The sequence below is a fragment of the Sorex araneus genome, chromosome 1 (genome assembly GCF_027595985.1).
Source record: "Sorex araneus isolate mSorAra2 chromosome 1, mSorAra2.pri, whole genome shotgun sequence".
NCBI lineage: Eukaryota > Metazoa > Chordata > Mammalia > Eulipotyphla > Soricidae > Sorex > Sorex araneus.
Window position 1 is genome coordinate 315,568,826 of NC_073302.1, and position 18,338 is coordinate 315,587,163.

Below are 18,338 nucleotides of genomic sequence, written 5' to 3' on the forward strand. Positions count from 1 at the left end.
TTTGAGAAGCATCCATACTGTTTTCCAAAAGGGCTGAAACAGTCGGCATTCCCACCGAAGGAGAGCTACTTTTTCCCTACATCTGAGTCAACACCGATTGCTTTTGTTATTTTGGATGTGTGCCAGACTCTGTGGTATGAGATGATATCTCATTGTTGTTTTGATCTGCATCTCCCTGATGATTAGTGATGAAGAGATTTTTTTCATGTGTGTTTTGGCCATTCAGATTTATTCTTTGAGAAAGTTTTTGTTCATTTCATCACCCCATTTTTTGATGGGTGTGGATATTTTCTTATCATAGATTTCAACCAGTGCCTTGTATCTCCTTGATATCAACCCCTTATCAGATGGGTATTCAGTGAATAGCCTTTCCCATTCTGTAGATCGTCTTTGTATTTTGGTCACTATATCTTTTGAGGTGCAGAAGCTTCTTATTTAAGATAGTCCCACTTGTTTTTCTCTGTTTCCACTTGTTTGGTCAGTGGAGTGTCATCTTTGAAGATACCTTCAGCTTCAAAGTCGTGGAGGGTTTTTCCAACCTTGTCTCCAATGTTCCTTTTGGATTCTGGTTTTGATGTTGATGTCTTTAATCCATTTTGATTGATCTGACTATTGTAAAATGTGCTAGGTAGAGGTCTGAGCCCATTTAATTTGCAAGTAGCTGTCCAGTTTTGCCAGCAACATATGTTAAAGAGGCTTTCCTTGCTCCACTTCACATTTCTTGCTCCCTTATCAAAGATAAAATGATCATATATTTGAGGGTGTGTGTTAGAATATTGGACCCTGTTCCATTGGTCTGTGTCTCTGCCTTTGTTCCAGTACCATGCTCATTTAATGAATATTGCTTTGTAGTAGAGTTGAAGTTGAGGAACGTGATGCATCACATCTTATTTTTCTCAAGAATTGCTTTAGCTAATCGTGTTGTTCCATATGAATTTCAGGAGTGTTTGATCCATCTCTTTGAAGAATTTCATGAGTATCCTTAAAAGGACCACATTAATTCTGTATAATGCTTTAGGGAGTATTGCCATTCTGAAAATGTTAATTCTCCCAATCCATGAGCATGGGATATGTTTCTATTTCCTCGTGTCCCCTTCTATTTTGTGAAGTAGCGTTTTGTATTTTTCTTTGCAGAGGTCCTTTACTTCCTTTGTTAAGCTGATTCTGAGGTACTTGATTTTCTGTGGAATGATTGTGTATGGGATTGCTTTTTTCATGTCACTTTCCTCTCTTTCATTATTTGCATATAGGAAAGCTATGGACTTTGGTATTGATTTTATAACCTGTGACTTTACTATATAAGTCTATAGTTTCTAGGAGTTTCTTGGTAGAGGATTTAGGATTTTTGAAATATAGTATCATATCATCTGTGAATAGTGAGAGCTTGATTTTTTCCCTCCCTATCTGGATGCCCTTAATATCTTTTTATTGAATAACCACTGTTTCAAGTACTTCCAGTACTATATTGAACAGAAGCGGTGATAGTGGGTCTCCTTATCTTGTCCCTGATCTTAGAGGGAAGGCTCTTAGTTTTTCCCCATTGAGGATAATGCTTGCCATAGGCTTGTGGTAGATAGTGCTGATTATTTTGTGGAAAGTTCATTTTGGTGAGAGTTTTCATCACAAATGGGTGCTGGATCTTGTCAAATGCTTTCTCTGCATCTATTAATATGATCATATGGTTTTTATCTTTACTCTTATTGATATGATGGATTTTATTGATTGATTTCTGAATGTTATATCAGCCTTGCATCCCCAGGATGAATCCCACTTGGTCATGGTGTATGAGTTTTTTGATGAGTTGTTGGGTTCTGTTTGCTAATATTTTGTTAGGGCTGGAGCAATATTACAGCATGTTAGGGCATTTGACTTGCACATGCACATGGCCGACTCAGGTTTGAATCTTCCGTCTCTCTTGGAGAGCACAGCAAACTACCAAGAATATCCCGCCTGCACAGCAGAACCTGGCAAGCTACATGTGGCATACTTCATATACCAAAAACAGTAACAACAAGTCTTACAATGGAGATGTAATTGTTGCCCACTCTAGTAAATCGATGAGAAATGGGATGACAGTAACAGTGACAGTGATACAGTGAATATTTTGTTGAGGATCTTCACATACATCTTCATCAGTGATATTGGCCTAAAGTTTTCTTTATTAGTGGTATCTTTGTTTACTTTTGGTATTGGGAGATATGTGCCTCATAGAAACTATTTGGGAGAGTTCCTGTTTCTTCAATTTCCTGGAGAAGCTTGAGAAGAACTGGGAATAGGACCTCTTTAAATGTTTGGAAGAATTCGCTAGTGAATCCATCTGGATCTGGGCTTTTGTTTTGAAGGGAAGAATTTTGATTACAGCTTTAATTTCCTTGATAGTGATAAATCTATTCAGATTTTCCATATCTTCTTGGCTTAGTCTTGGGAGAGTATAGAAATACAGGAATTTATCTATTTCTTCTAGGCTCTCTTGTTTCGTGGCATACAGACTTTCAAAGTAATATCTGATAATCTTTTGAATTTCTTTGGTTTCTGTTGTGATGCCTCTCTGTTCATTTCTGATTCAGTTTATTAGGGTTCTCTTTCTCTCTATTTCTTTGTGAGACTTGCTAGTGGTTTATCAATTTTGTTTATTTTCTCAAAAAATTGGCTTCATTGATCGGTCTTTCGGATTGTTTTTTGGGTTTCCATGTCATTAATTCCTGGTCTTAGTTTTGTTATTTCTTTCCTTCTGCCTGGTTTGGGGTCCTCTTGTTAGTCCTTTTTTTAAGATCTTGAGCTGTGAAGTCAAGTTATTTATGCAGGCCCTTTCTTTCTTCATGAGAAAAGTTTGCAGCGCTATAAATTTTCTCCTTAATATGGTTTTAGCTGCATCCCATAAGTTCTAGTAACTTGTGTTGTCATTCTCATTTGTTTCCAGGTACTTTTAGATTTCTTCTTTAATTTCCTTCCTGACCCACTCATTGTTTAGCATTGAGTTGTTTAATTTCCAGGTGTTTGATTCGGTTTTCTGCATCTGTGTGTGATTAACTTCTACCTTCAATGCATCGTGGTCTGAAAAGATAGTTGATACAATTTCTATCTGCCTGACTCTATTTAAGTATGTTTGTGACCCAGCACATTGTCTATTTTGGAAAATGTTTCATGTGCATTAGAAAAAATGTGTATTCTTTCTTTTGGGGATGTAAAACCCTGTATAGATCTATTAGCCCTCTCTCTTCTATTTCTTCCTTGAAAGCTAGTGTTTCCTTGCTGATTTAAAGCAGTGTTGATGTCTCCAAGTACTACTGTGTTGCTAGTAATGTCCTCCATAAAATCTGTTAGTAGTTGTTTTAAGTATTTAATTGGTCCTTCATTAGGTGTGCATGCATTTAGGAGTGTGATCTCTTCTTGCTGTACATGTCCCTTGATTAATAAAAAATGGCGTTCGCTGTCCTTTCTAATTTTTTTCAACCTGAACTCCAAGTTGTTCTAGTTGGCCATACTACAGATACTAGTATGGCCACCCCGGTTATTTTGAGGCAGTTGTTTGCTTGCAGTACTTTTTTCCATCCTTTGTCTTTGAGTCTGTTTGCTCTGACTGTTCAGATGTGTTTCTTGTAGGCAGCAGATGTTGGATTCAGCTTCTGAATCCATTTTACCGCTCTGTGTCTCTTAATTGGTGCATTTAGACCATTGACATTGAGAGATTATTGTCATGGGTTTTCTGCCATCTTTCTGTAGGGGTTTGTTGCACTTTACAGTAGCCCCTTTAGTCCTTGTTTTAAGTTTGGTTTTGAGTCTATTAGGTCCCTGAGGTGTTGTTAATCCATGGAATAGTGTATCATTCCTTCAAGTTTGAGTGAAAGTTTAGCTGGATAAAGATTTCTTGGTGAGGCATTCAGTATGTTGAGTTTTTTCACTATGTCCCACCATTGTCTTGGGGCTTGAAGGGTTTCCTCTGATAGGCTGGGTCACTCCAGAAATTTCCTTTGTGTTAAATAAGAAAATAAAAGGCAGGAGAAATTTCATTCATATGTGGTATATGAATAAAGCAATCTAACTGCCAAAATGCAACAAAACTTTCTCCTAGACTTGCAGAAAACTGGAATGGCTATCAGAAGAAATGACATGGGGGGTTGGGAAGAAGAATGATTAGAAAGGTATTTCAATAGTGGAGATGCACTGAAGCTTTAGTAACATGAGTTTTAAGAATTGCATTATTTAGAGTTGAAGTTAAACCCATAAGATTAAAATATTTAAAGCAATTATAAATAAAAACAGCACTGCACTGCACTGTCACACTGTTGTCCCATTGTTCATCAATTTGCTCGAGTGGCACCAGTACCATTTCCGTTGTGAGACTTGTTGTCACTGTTTTGGGCATATTGAGTATGCCACGGGTAGCTTGCCAGGCTCTGCCACAAATAATTGAATATAAATTTGGAATAAAGATTTTTTCCTCATATATAAAGAATTTATGTTGTTCCTTTATCTTAATATCTCTATAACAATTTTATGCCTGAGGGATACAGGGAGAAAAGAATGCTGAGTTAATAGTGAGAGAGATTATTTGTATCATATGATCAATCTGCTCACTTTATGGGTGAGGAAACCAGGGCTTAGCAATGTTATAAAATATGCTTATCATTGCATGACCAATTTGATTTTTACAGAAGAACATCATCTAGTTGAACCTTATAAATAGGTATATCATTTATGTGGTATTCAAATGTTATTAGCAAATAAATAACCATAGTTTGATATATTATACAGTAAGAAAAACTTTTAACAGGAACCAGATAGGAGTATTTGGTGCATAAATTTTGCAAAAAGTAATTGTTTTTATCAAGAAATAATTATATAAAAATAGTACGGCAGATTTTTGCATATGAATTTTTTCAGACACTTATTTACTTTAGACCGTTTTCCTAGCGTCATCAATAACTACTAAATAGCAGATTATATCTTTTATGCCCTAAGGCTCTTGTAAATCAAGTGGTAGGAACTGTCTGCAACTTATTTACCAAAGCACTGCCAAAAGGAGAAGTGGTATGTGGAGTTTTTACAAGAGATTATCGTCACGACACCTTGAATTGTCAGGTAAATTACTAAATTGTCCACATAATGGGTTATAGCTCATATTGCAGTCATTCCAGTAGGAATGTCAGCATAGAGAATTGTCATGATTTATTTAATTACTTGATCAACTTTCAAATAAATTTAGTATTTCCTAATCAAAATACAATGCTTTTCTTTTTTCCTTTCTCCCTCCCTTCCTTCCACCCTCCCTCCCTCCCTCTCTTCCTTCCTCCCTCCCTCCCTCCCTTCTTTCCTTTTCCTTCCTCCCTCCCTCCCTCCCTCTCTCCCTCCCTCCCTCCCTCCCTCCCTCCCTCCCTCTCTTCCTTCCTCCCTCCCTCCCTCCCTCCCTCCCTCTCTTCCTCCCTTCCTTCCTTCCTCCCTTCCTTCCTTCCTTCCTTCCTTCCTTCCTTCCTTCCTTCCTTCCTTCCTTCCTTCCTTCCTTCCTTCCTTCCTTCCTTCCTTCCTTCCTTCCTTCCTCTCTCTCACTCTCTCACTCTTTCTTTCTTTCTTTCTTTCTTTCTTTCTTTCTTTCTTTCTTTCTTTCTTTCTTTCTTTCTTTCTTTCTTTCTTTCTTTCTTTCTTTCTTTCTTTCTTTCTTTCTTTCTTTCTTTCTTCCTTTCTCTCTTTCTTCCTTTCTTCCTTCATTATTCTCTCTTTCTTTCCTTCTTTCTTCTTGCTTGGAGGCCACACCCAGGATTTCTGAGAACTATTTTGTATTGGGGGTTAAAATTGGGAGTTCTGCATATAAAGCACCACTCAATGCACATTCTTCGAGCTACTTCGTCTACAAATTGTTTAAATTCTTATCCTTAATGCAGAAGTGTGGGGCAAACAGCCAGGAAGAGGAGTCACGGAGCAAGGACACATGCACATCATGCTCCTGGCTATGAAATTCTAGGCACAGAGGGACCACGTGTTAGTTTGATATGAGTCCTTGGTACCTATGGATTTGTGGTTGGGATCTCCCACGTTCTCCCATGGTAAAAGCAAGTGGAAATGATATAGCCAAGACAGCTAAGCCTGAGTTAAAGACTTCCTCTGCCTCCCTCTGTGAGCTTTGTTCTAATTTTAAGCCTTGGTGCCATTCATATTCTACCACTCTCCTTCCCAGAACCCCACAAACATTTGTCCTAGGGTGGAGTAAACAGATTGAGGCATTCTGAGAATTTTTCAAATACTATCCTTAAGGTGTATATAGTTCACAGTTCCATATCAAACTCCCACAGTCTGGGAAGCTGATACACAACAGAAATGTAATTCTTCTAGTTCTGATGAGTGGAAGTCCAGGGTCCGGTGCAGGCATGGTCGGGCTCCAAAAGAAGCCTCTTCTGACTGAAAGCTGTTGTCTCATGTTTGCTTTCTCTATAGAAATTTCTATGCGAAAAATTTTTTCTTCAATAGCTAAGGTATCGAATTGTGATGATTTTTACGTTCCAAATGTGCCTGTAGGCAGATACATCTTGATGAAATAAACTGCACTAGTTTAATGGTATCAAAGTCAATGTATTCATTACACAAAATCATTGTTTTCCCCAAAATTAGACTGTTTCTTATTATAAATGTTAATATGAAAATTATGTTATATAGAATATTTTATTAATATCTGAGAATTACAAAAATTTTTTAAATTAAGGCAATGGTTTTCTAACTTTCTAAATAGATATTGGTGACAGTGCCTCAGAGTTTGGAAATACTCTTGCTCTCTCCTCATAATCAAAAGTGGACAAAAAGGATCAGATATGTTATATTTGATGAGGTATGTCAACTTTTATTACCTTTGTTATAAGTGTTTTATGCATATGCAAAATATATATCCACCAATACATATGATATTCATATGACTAGTTTTAAAGATCAGCACTAATTCATTTTATGGAGAATATGAACTTTGTATTGGTAGTGAAAGACATAGAATGCGTTGGGAATGAGAAAGAAATGACAGAACAATCATATTGAGTGATAGTTAATAGAGGAAAAGTATTCCAAAGTGAATCACTAGACCTATCAAAAACTAATGATCAATTGGCAGTTTTATTCTTTTAATCAATGAATTGGGGGTCGGGGCTTGGGTCACAGCCAGAAGTGCACAGACATCACTCCTGGTGGTCTCTGGGGACCAAATATGATGCTGGGGATTAAATTTAGGGTCTGTCACATACAAAACAAGCACTCAACCCACTATCCCTACTGTATTATGTCTCCATTCCTGAGAAATTTTATCACACTTAACCAACTATTTTTATAAGGTTCATTTTAATTTATGTATCACCAGGTGCAAGAACAAGAATGGCTAAAATTAGGCATATAATCTTGATTACTGTTCAAACAGTGCTCTTTACTCCCAGTTGGCATCAATTTTATGAAAAATAATACCAAAGAATAATGTAAATAACCAAACCAAACAAGCTAGCAGACACAAACAATTAAGATGTAGGTAGACAGTAAATTTAGGAATATGAGTGTGACTTAAACATTTTTTTCATTTTTATCTAATTATCACATGTATAAATTATATATACTAGTTGTAAAACATTTCTTTAGAAACACTTTGAAATGCTTCATTTTTTAATGATTCTGGTGAAAAATATTTTAATCCCCATTATGATTTTTTGGGTTTGTTTTGGAGTCACACCCAGCAATGCTCAGGGGTTACTCCTGATTCTGCAGTCAAAATTTACTCCTGGCGGTACTCTGGGGACCATATGGGATGCTGGCAATCAAACCTTGGTCAGCTTTGTGCAAGACAAAGGTAATCTATGTGTTTGATTACCTGATTCTAAACTTACATAAAAATAAAACTGTGTTGGGGCCTGAGATGTAGTACAGTCAATAAGGCAATTGCCTTGTATGCTGCTGACCTGGGTTGGAACTCTTGCATCCTATTTGGAACTCCATGCCTCCCAGGGATGATCCCTGAATGCAGAGCTAGGAATGAGCCCTGAGCACAGCTGGGTATAGCCCCCAAATAAAAAAGCAAAAAGGGTAAAAATGCATAAAATTAACAAAGATGAATTTTGAATAATTTTAAAATAAGCTAATTTGAATAAAAGCATCAGGTCATAATAAGTCAGGATTTATTACAGTTATAATAATTAACACAATTATCACTGAAACAAAAATAAATATATAGACAAACCAGACAAGCTATAAATAAGCTATTGTTTATTTAAGAAATGACAGCAAACAGTACTAGAAAAAATGAATTATATCAAAAGTAAAATTGGATCACTTCCTCATATCATACACATATGGTTTAAAAGTATAAATATAAATGTAAAGGAAAAAAACCTGTCAGAATGTTAACTGCAGAGTATCTTTATTACTTCAAAATACGAAAGCAAATAAACTTATTTGACTATGCTGACATCAATAACATTAATTAAAATTCATCAGTTAAATGAAACTCAAGTCACTGATTAGGAAGTATTTGTTGGCAAAAATACATTCAGAATATATAATGATTAAAAAATTATTTTGAAAATTATAAAAAAAATATCGAGAAAAATATCTCACAGAGAAGATTGCTAAATGCATAGTATAACTCTAAAAAGAAACAGAAGTAAAATACAAATTAAATCACAATTAGAAATGTTTCCTACATCAATAAAACTTAGAATCTGACAATATTGAGTCTGGAAGTAGGACTGCAATATTGTCTCTTTGAAAATTATAGTGCAAAAATCTAAAAGTAATGAGAATTCTTCACGAATAAAGAAGTCATATTCTAGGAATGTACTGTAGAATTAGAAAAACAAGATTTCAGATCTCAAAAAGTAAGATTAAATGCTCTTGTACATGTGGTGCAGGAGATGTCAATAAAATATTTCTGGCAGCAACTCATATGCCTGTCAGAGTAGAAATGACAGAAGAGTACACTTACAAAATATAGTGCATAGAGCAATGAAAATGAAAAAACAACCAGTAATTTTTTTTGGACAGGACTCCCAATAAGTGCTCAGGAGGCCATGGGTTGCTTTCAGTGACTCTCTAGCAACCAAGTTGATTGCTTCAGTGATGCTCAGAACCTTCAGTGCCAGTGACAGACGTGGCCCAGCCATACCAGTGGTGCACAGGGGCGTCAAAGAGAGTTCCAGCAGTCAAGAATTGTGCCTTTATCCCTGTGCTATCGCTGTAGCTCCAATATAAAACAATCCTTAAAATGTATTTCTGAGGGGCTGGAGCAATAGCACAGTGGGTAGGGCATTTGCCTTCCACTCGGCCAACCCGGGTTCGATTTCCAGCATCCCATATGGTCCTCTGAGCACCGCCAGGGGTGATTCCTGAGTGAAGAGCCAGGAATTGTGCATTGCCAGGTGTCACCGAAAAAGAAAAAAAAAATATTTCTGAGCAAAGAAAGCTGTAATATAAATATTAAATGTTTCATAATTCTAATAAAAACTTACACAATTTTCACAATCAAATTATATTATTTTTAAACATATAAAAATACTTAAGCATTTATAGTTAGTACTGGGTCAATGAACTATCTATATGCAGAAAGAGAAAAGAATAACATATTCTGGAAACACAAGCTGAACACTCCAGAACATTTTAAACCAATTTTACACCGAGTCTCTTTATCCATATTACCAGGTTCACTGTCTTGGGGGAGAAATTGGAGCAGAAGTTTGGGAGCATCTTCTCGTTATGATTCGGTGTCCCTTTCTGGCACTTTCTGCTACTATCAGTAATCCTGAACATCTCACAGAGTAAGGCTAAATTTGATGTTCATTATTATTGCTATTAATATATATGTAGTTCTGAAACAAAAATTTCTTCAAGTAACACTGTTTTTTAAAAATTATATTTCCTGAGTGCATGAACTAGGAGTAACCCCTATGCATCTCCAGATGTGACCCAAAAAGCGAAATAAATAAATAAATAAAAAATAAAAATAAAAATTATATTTACCTGGGAAGCATTTTTTCGATTATTTGACTAGGAATAATTTATACAATTGCCCAGTCCCTTTAGAATTTTTCTGTGAGTGATTTAATTCTCCATTTTATATTTTAATGTTTAGATTCTAAGGTGGCTTAGAACTATCTTTTAAATAAAAACATGCCATTCCTATGAAAACTACTAAAATATTTTTAAATTGCATTTATATTTTAACAGAAATGGATACAAAAGCCATATCTGGTCGATACATTCTTTTTCTTCTTTTTCTCTCTTGTTTTGCTTTTATTGGTCCACACTTGGACATACAGGAGGTTATTCTTGGAGATACTTTCAAGGGATAAAACAGATGAAGTATGTCCCATGCAAAGGAAGTGCCTAATATCTTGTATTACTTCCCCTACTCTGGTCAATACATTCATTTCATGGGGAACTTTAAAATGTCAGTTCCACTTGAGTGTATAAAGGCAAGAGTTACTTAAAGTATCTAAATGGAAGTATAGTGATTAATCTGTTCAAAGTGAAGAAGAAAACCTTAATTGTATTAGAATCGTTCCAATATTTATTTATATAAAAAGTGATACATAGAATAATTATATGTGACTTTTTTTTCTTTTCATATTATTAGCTGGCTGGCATCAATTAAAAGATACTGGCAACATATTGAGAGCACAATGGAAAATTCAGGTTCATCACAAAATGCCGTGAAAGGTTCAAAGAAACAACAAGGAAAAAGAATAGAGAAGTCATCTTACAGAGTTAGATTGGGTATGACTGCCTAAATACTGGAGAAGGGTTCTTTATGCATCCACAACAATTTCGTTTTAAATTCCTTACCAGAGGAATTTGAATTTTTACTGGTTGGGTTATCTTGCTAGCATTTTATTTATTTTTTAAATTTAATTTTAAAAATTATTGAATCACCATGAGATAATTACAAGCTTTCATATTTGGGTTACAATCACACAATGATCAAACACCCGTCCCTCCACCAGTGGACATTCCCCACCACCAATATCCTCAGTATTTTTCCCCTTTCCCACCCTCCCCCTGCCTCCATGACAGACAATATTCCCCATACTCTCTCTCTACTTTTGGGTATTATGGCTTGCAACACAGACACTGAAAGGTCATCATGTTTGGTCCATTATCTGCTTTTGGCACACATCTCCCATCTTGACTGATTCCTCCATTGGCTAGTATTTTAACTCACTAAGCCTGCTGAGTTTTTGCATTGCTTTACCATTGTGACCTTTGCAGTCTGGAGTTGTTTCTTGTGTGTTGTTTTGTTGTTACACAGTTAGGTTGTCTTTGTATGTTTGTGGTGCGTTATGGAGAGGTGAAAATGCAAGGCTGCAGTCTTTGTGGGCGGGGCTCGATCCTAACCTGAGGAGTAATGGCACTCTGGAATGTAATCCAGAGCCCCCACGCCTGCCTGGCTTTCCTTTAATTTTCAAGGACTGTAGCTAGGTCAATTAGATAAGAACAACCCCAAATTACTGAGCACACTATATGTACTTGCAACATATTAGGGAATAATCTATTTTTAGGGGGCTTTTTGATGATAGACTGATTTATAGATCTCCCTGAGTCTAATCAGAATTGTAAGGTTGGATTGCATCATTAACTTTGAAGTAAATTCTAGAGTTCATTTCAGTCCATCATTTTCAGTGTGGTACAAAGAGAGATACAGTGATCTAGAGAAGTTTGTGTGCTCCCTCAAGGATAATCACTTCGTCATTGAACACTACCACCCATGTGCTGCACTTACACTCAATCATGTAAGTATAAGGCATTTTGGAAACTAGCAATCATCTGTGCATTAGCTCTAAGATGTGTAATTTTTTTAATTTTATGGTTTTTAGGTAAAAAAGTATGGAATTCCTTTAGACCTTGGATTTTCTCCCAGGGAAACTATTCTACTTTATGATGCTATGGTACACATTTGGCCAGAATGGCCAAGAATACAGGTAGGGCACTGTGTGTGTGTGTGTGTGTGTGTGTGTGTGTATCCTGTGATTAACATTTTCAGTTATTTAGCTACATTAATAACTATTAATCACACTAATGAATTTGATTTATTCTAGATTCATTTATTCTAGATTCATTTTAATTTTCATTTCATAGTTTATACTACAAGGGCCAGGGAGATAACTCAAAGAATTTCAGAAATGGTCAAATTAATTAAATTACATGCATTTTATATAAATTAAATATATTTGTTGCCCTGATAAACTTTATACTTTGCATGACTTGTAAAACTAATTATTGTTTGTGAAGTACTTAAAATAGCATGTTGTAATAAAAAAGATAAAATGCTTTTAAAATAAACACTTTAGATGTTTTCATTTATTCCTCTATATCTAGCTGCGGTAGTTTTAAAATTTTTAATTATTTGTTTATTTTTAGAGCATTACAAAGCTTCTCATGATTGGATTTCAGTCATACAGTATTCCAACACCCATCCCTCCACCACTATACATTTCCCAGCATCAGTGTCCCCTCATTCCTTCCCACCCCCCAACTCCCACCTTCTGCCTGCCTCTTTGGCAGGTGCTTTTCTTCTCTCTCTCTCTCTCTCTCTCTCTCATCTATTGGGCATTTGGTTTGAAATATTTATAATGAACGGTTATCAAGAATATCCATTACCTACTTTTAACCATCGGGTTGTCCAGCATGATCATTCCCAGCTATTAATGTCATAGTGGTCTCTTCTCTATCTTTTCTACCCTCATCCCCACACAAACTTGTGGTTAGTTCTAACCATTGACCTCCTAACCTCTGTTTACCCTGGTCATGGGTCCTGGTCATGGATATTCTTCTTCTACAATATATAGTGTATTCTTCTACTATATATAGTATATATAGTATGTTGTGGTATATATATGTATATATATACCACAAATGAATGCAGTCATTCTGACTCCTTTTACTTAGCACGATACTCTCCATGTCCATCTATTTATTGGCAAATTTCATGAATTCGTTTTACCTGACAGCTGCAGAGTATTCCGTTGTGTAGATGTGCCATAGTTTCTTTATCCTTCCATCTGTTTTTGGGCCCTCAGGTTGTTTCCAGAGTCTGGCTATGGTGAATAGTGCTGCAATAAACATAGAAGTGCAGATGGTATTTCTGTTGTGTTATTTGGTCCCTTAGGGTATGTTCTCAGAAGTGGTATTACTGAGTAAAATGGGAACTCAATTTCTAGTTTTTTTAGAAACGTCCATACTGTTTTCCAAAAAGGCTGAACCAGTCGGAATTTCCACCAACAGTGAAGGAGAGTCCCTTTTCCCCCACATCCATGCCAACACTGATTGCTTTTGTTCTTTTGGATGTGTGCCAATCTCTTTGGCGTTTTAATATCTTATTGTTGTTTTCATCTGCATCTCTCTGATTATTAGTGGTGAAGAGCACTTTCTCATGTGTCTTTTGGCCATTCAAATTTCTTCTTTGAGAACGTTTCTGTTCATTTCATTGACCCATTTCCTGATGGGATGGGATGGTTTTTTCTTGTAGAGTTCAACCAGTGCCTTGTATATCCTTGATAATTAACAATACCCTTATCAGAAGGGTATTGAGTGAATATCCTTTCCCATTCTATAGGCTGTCTTTGTATCTTTGTCAAAGATCACCTACCTTTGTATTACCTACCTCTTTTGAGGTAAGTGCAGTATTAAAAACATTTTTGAGCTAGTACAATCAAAGAAAAACAACACTATATGTAATCATTATGTTAAGAACAGACCTCCTTAAGTTACATTTAACTCTATAATTGAATATGAATAGCTATTAACTCCTTGAGAAACTTCCTCCATTATGGTCTGCAGAGAACACTTTAGAAAGGTTATTTGTTTTTATTATTGCTCAGTTTTCCTTTATTTCTTTATTTTCAAGGAATTAGAACCTGAAGAATTCAGCTGCTTCAAAAATAAGTTGGTCATCATGAAGGCAGATGCTAAAAAATATGAGGAGGAACTGAAAAAGGAAATCGTTCATTGGACTGAGGTGAACCCAAGCAAGGTAATTAAAAACTATTTAGGATCTATTTAAATAGAATATTTAATATAAAATGAATTTGATTTCCAAATTTAGGTTTAGCTGAATTGCCCATAAAACTCCCAAGGATTAGCTGTTTGTTTTGTTTTGATTTTGGAGCCACACTCTGATGCTCAGGATTTACTCCAGTTCTGTGTGCAGGGATCACTCCTGGCAGCTCAAGGCACCATATGCAGTGTTGTGGATTGAACCTTTGTTAGCTACGTGCAAGGCAAATGCCCTACTTGCTATACTATTTCTCCAACTCCCAAACTCTCAAATATTTGAAGATTGGCTATCCCATATCAATACATTGCAATTATAGCTTCAATTTAATTAGCTAGAAAAAAACATGTTTGTGAAGCTCCAGCTCAAGTCACACATGCTGACCTCTTTTATGAACGTACATTTGAGACAACCAAAATAAAATTGGGCTATTGTTTTACATAGAAAGTAGAACTTTGATTTTTGCTACTACTTGGAATTACCTTTATTTCTCATCCAGTATATCCCTAAGGATCATCTATGTCTATTTACTTATTTGGATACTCGAATGCTCAGTTCCCTCTCTGTTGTGAAAAACTAAGTAGACATGTTAAGTATGCATTATCCTTTAAATTATATACTTTGGCTTAACTATTTTCTGATAATTAGAAACCCTGATGATGCTTTACTTTTTGAAATTGTGTGCTAACGTGATGTCTACTGCATGAGCCCTAACACATGTCTAATGTTAGCTAGGATGTGATTTACATGAGATTCTTTCTAAGGGAGCCAGAGCAAATAGTATGGTGGGAAGGGTACTTGTATTACACACAGCCAACCCAGGCTTAATTCCAGCTTTTGATAAGGCTTCCTGAAACTGCCAGTAGTGGTTCCTGCGTTGACAGCCAGGAGTAGTAACCTCTTAGCAATGCTGGGTGACCTCACCTTCTACCAAATAAAAAAGATCCCTTCTAATAGGGACCATTACAAGTAAAAAGAATATGGTTAGCTCCTCCACATACACTAATAGGTAATAGCAAATAGTTTTGAACCCCCAGGGTTCAAAGTTTTGGTTAAAATATTATTTCTTTTTTTTTTCTTTTTGGGTCACACCCAGCAGTACTTCTGGCTCTGCACTCAGGAATTACCCCTGGCGGGTGCTCAGGGGACCATATGGGAAGCTGGAAATTAAACCCGAGTCAGCTGCTTGCAAGGCAAATGCCCCACCTGGTGCTATTGCTCCAGCTCCTAAATTATTATTTCTTGATCAGCATAGTCTTGGAGAAAAAAAAAATACTGTCTTATTGATATAAGCCACTTTTACTGATATAAAGTAACGTATTATTAGGACTTTGATTTGCATTTTCTTACATAAGTGATGATGAAATTTCTTTTTTAAAAAATTATTTTATTAGTGAAACACCATGTGGTATAGTTGTAAACTTACAAACTTTCATGCTTGCATTTTAGTTATACAATGATCAAGTACCCATTCCCCCCCACCAGTGCCCGTTCTCCACCACCAATGATCCCAGTATTCCTCCCACCACCCCCAGCTCATCCACTCCACCACCCCGCCTCTGTGGCAGGGCATTCCCTTTTCTCTCTCTTTCCTTTTGGGTGTTGTGGTTTGCAATAGAGGTATTCAGTGGCTATTGTGTTTAATCTATTGTCCACTTTCAGCCCACATCTCCCATCTCAAGAGGATTCTTCAGACCCCTTTACGAGGTGTTCCTTTCTCTATTTGGGCTGCCCTTTCCCCTAACATGTGCAAAGTGCTTTCAAGTCATGGAACAGACCTCCTGGTACTTATTTCAACTATTCTTGGGTGTTAGTCTCCCATGCAATTTCTTTATTCAAATACCTTTCTGCTATGTGTATGTTTTCTTTGAACAATTCTTTTTCTTCAGATTTATTGAGTGAGCTATTTTGTTAGTTTTTGCGTTGCATGAGTTCTTTGCAAATTAGATATCAAATACTTATCAGTGTTTGCTTCTTCCAATGTTTTGTTCCATTAAATTGGACTTTTTAAAAAATATATTGATTTGTCACTGGCTTCTGAGACTATGAAACTGTGGGAGTACAAACTTTTACTTCTATCTGTGTATATGCCTCTATGAACTTACATAAGTTTGTCATAATTTATGTGACCTTCAATAAACCTCTTTCCATAATGCTATATAATTTATATTGCTATAGAAATGTATCACTAAACTTTCTAAGATTTTAACTTTATATAAAATGTTTCATACATTATTCCTATGTAATTATCAATTAAATTTCCTTTATAAGAATGCACTTATCACTGCCAACTTAACTGAATATCAGCTAATTTTTTACTAGCATTAGAAATATTAGTCTTTTATTCTTAGCTACAATTATTCTATTATTTACCACTTACCTATAATTTTGTTCAGATGAATCAGTTGCTGAAGTTCCTTAAACCTCAAATATTTGACTGTTCAGAAAGTGAAAAGAGAAAAATGTTTCCCTCTTTTGTGGAAAAACTTAAAGAAATGGACAAACTACCTGCAATATTTTTTGCGTAAGTGACGGTTACAATAATTCATAATTCATAAGCTTGAAGACATTTAAAAACATTAGTGGTAGGAGTATATAATTTGTGATTCATATTAATAGAAACTGGAAAAAATTAACGTTTATTGAAGTAATATTGTTAAATAAAGTTGGATATAATATTAAGGTAAAAAACTCTTATTATTTTACTATATTTCAAAATAGAATTGGCCTACTAGTTATTAGAAAATTTCTATAAAATTTTTATTTAACATCAAAGTAAGAAGAGAATAAAAGGGCAAAAGTACATTGGCAGCCACACAGATAGTGTAGCAGGTAAGGCACCACTTTACAGGTGGACTACATGGGTTCTAGTTCTGGCACCCTATGTAGTTCCCCATGATAATCTGTGAGCACAGAGTCACAAGTAAGCCCTGAGTACCGCTGGGTGTGCTGTTCCCCAAAATTAAATTTTTTATTGTATTTGTATACATGTGACCTCACACTAAATATTTGTTCTGTATCATGTTATCAAAATTGATTCTATCAAGACACCTGCCTAAAAGAGAAGTATCTTAGGAAAACTTTAAGATAGACCTTTCTGTTTCTATTTTTTCTTCCAGTGGACCTAAAATAATATTTTAGATACTATTTTAATATCTAATAATCTAATATCTAATAATAATACTGCTAAAATCTAATATCTAATAATATCTAATAATCTAATATCTAATAATAATACTGCTAAAATTAATAGCAGTAACAAATAATTAGAAACTATGTTTTTATTACACCTAATATTTTTCTTTGCAGAATATTTAGTTGATGTATATGGGTGAAATGAACTTGCATTCCTATTTTTTTTCATTTTATACCCTGTGGCTGGTCAAAGACTTAGGGATATAGAAAACAATTGTGAAATAACTGGGAATACTGACTGTCCTTATGAAGTTGACAAGCAGGGCTGGAGCAATAGTAGTGGGTAGGATTTTTGCCTTGCACGCAGCCATCCTGGCTTTGATTCCCAGCATCCCATATGGTCCCCAGAGCACCGCCAGGAGTAATTTGTGAGTGCAAAGTCAGGAGTAACCCCTGTGCATCGCTGGGTCTGACCCAAAAAGGAAAAAAAAAACCAAACCAAACCAAAACAAAAAAGTTGACAAGGAATATGATCATCTAGATAACCCTAAATCAATTATATTCACTACTACATCTGATAAATTATTATTAACTAAAACTGGTACCCTTTCTTCACAGGTATATAATAGAGAAGACATTCTAAATAAGCTTGCAATAAACTTGGTGCTCCAAAGGTTAAAGTGGGAAGAAATAGTGCAATGGGATAAGTGATTATAGACATTTTCACAGTGAGAAAGTGCATCTCAAAGTGTAGTTATCTACAAAGATTAAGAAAATACTAGGAAGTAGCCTAAGTCTAATTAATGAACGCAAATGAGGCCTTCTCAAAAACAAACAAATGAACACAAGATCTGAGCAAAACTTATATGTGATAAATGTATCATCTCTTTAGTTCTTTTTCACATATATACCATATTTATCACATATTGCGTATATGGAAAATGCATATATAAAAGAATAGGTATAATTTAAATGACTATAATTTTCATACTTGTGTGTTACATATATATGTTCACATTTATTCATCTCATTATAAGGCAAATGTGTATATAAAGAGTGTGTTTATAAAGGAGAGTCATTTAAATATTAGTTTTATCAAATAAGTAGTATTTCTTTTAAAATAAGTTCAAAATATTATTTTAATACTTTGATTATACTTTTCTTAAGTAAAGGCAGGAAACATACAATCCAGATCCATATA

General features: G+C 35.4%; 1 protein-coding gene across 1 annotated transcript in view; it reads left to right on the top strand.

Moving 5' to 3' along the window:
- LOC101556170 (probable ATP-dependent RNA helicase DDX60) overlaps positions 1 to 18,338 on the top strand; it is a 78,050-nt gene that overhangs the window by 27,523 nt on the left and 32,189 nt on the right. The window contains exons 16-23 of the mRNA XM_055128051.1: positions 4,963 to 5,082; positions 6,722 to 6,817; positions 9,655 to 9,770; positions 10,589 to 10,728; positions 11,632 to 11,741; positions 11,826 to 11,930; positions 13,856 to 13,981; positions 16,399 to 16,526. Coding sequence (XP_054984026.1) covers positions 4,963 to 5,082; positions 6,722 to 6,817; positions 9,655 to 9,770; positions 10,589 to 10,728; positions 11,632 to 11,741; positions 11,826 to 11,930; positions 13,856 to 13,981; positions 16,399 to 16,526 — 941 coding nt within the window. The remainder of the gene's footprint in view (positions 1 to 4,962; positions 5,083 to 6,721; positions 6,818 to 9,654; positions 9,771 to 10,588; positions 10,729 to 11,631; positions 11,742 to 11,825; positions 11,931 to 13,855; positions 13,982 to 16,398; positions 16,527 to 18,338) is intronic.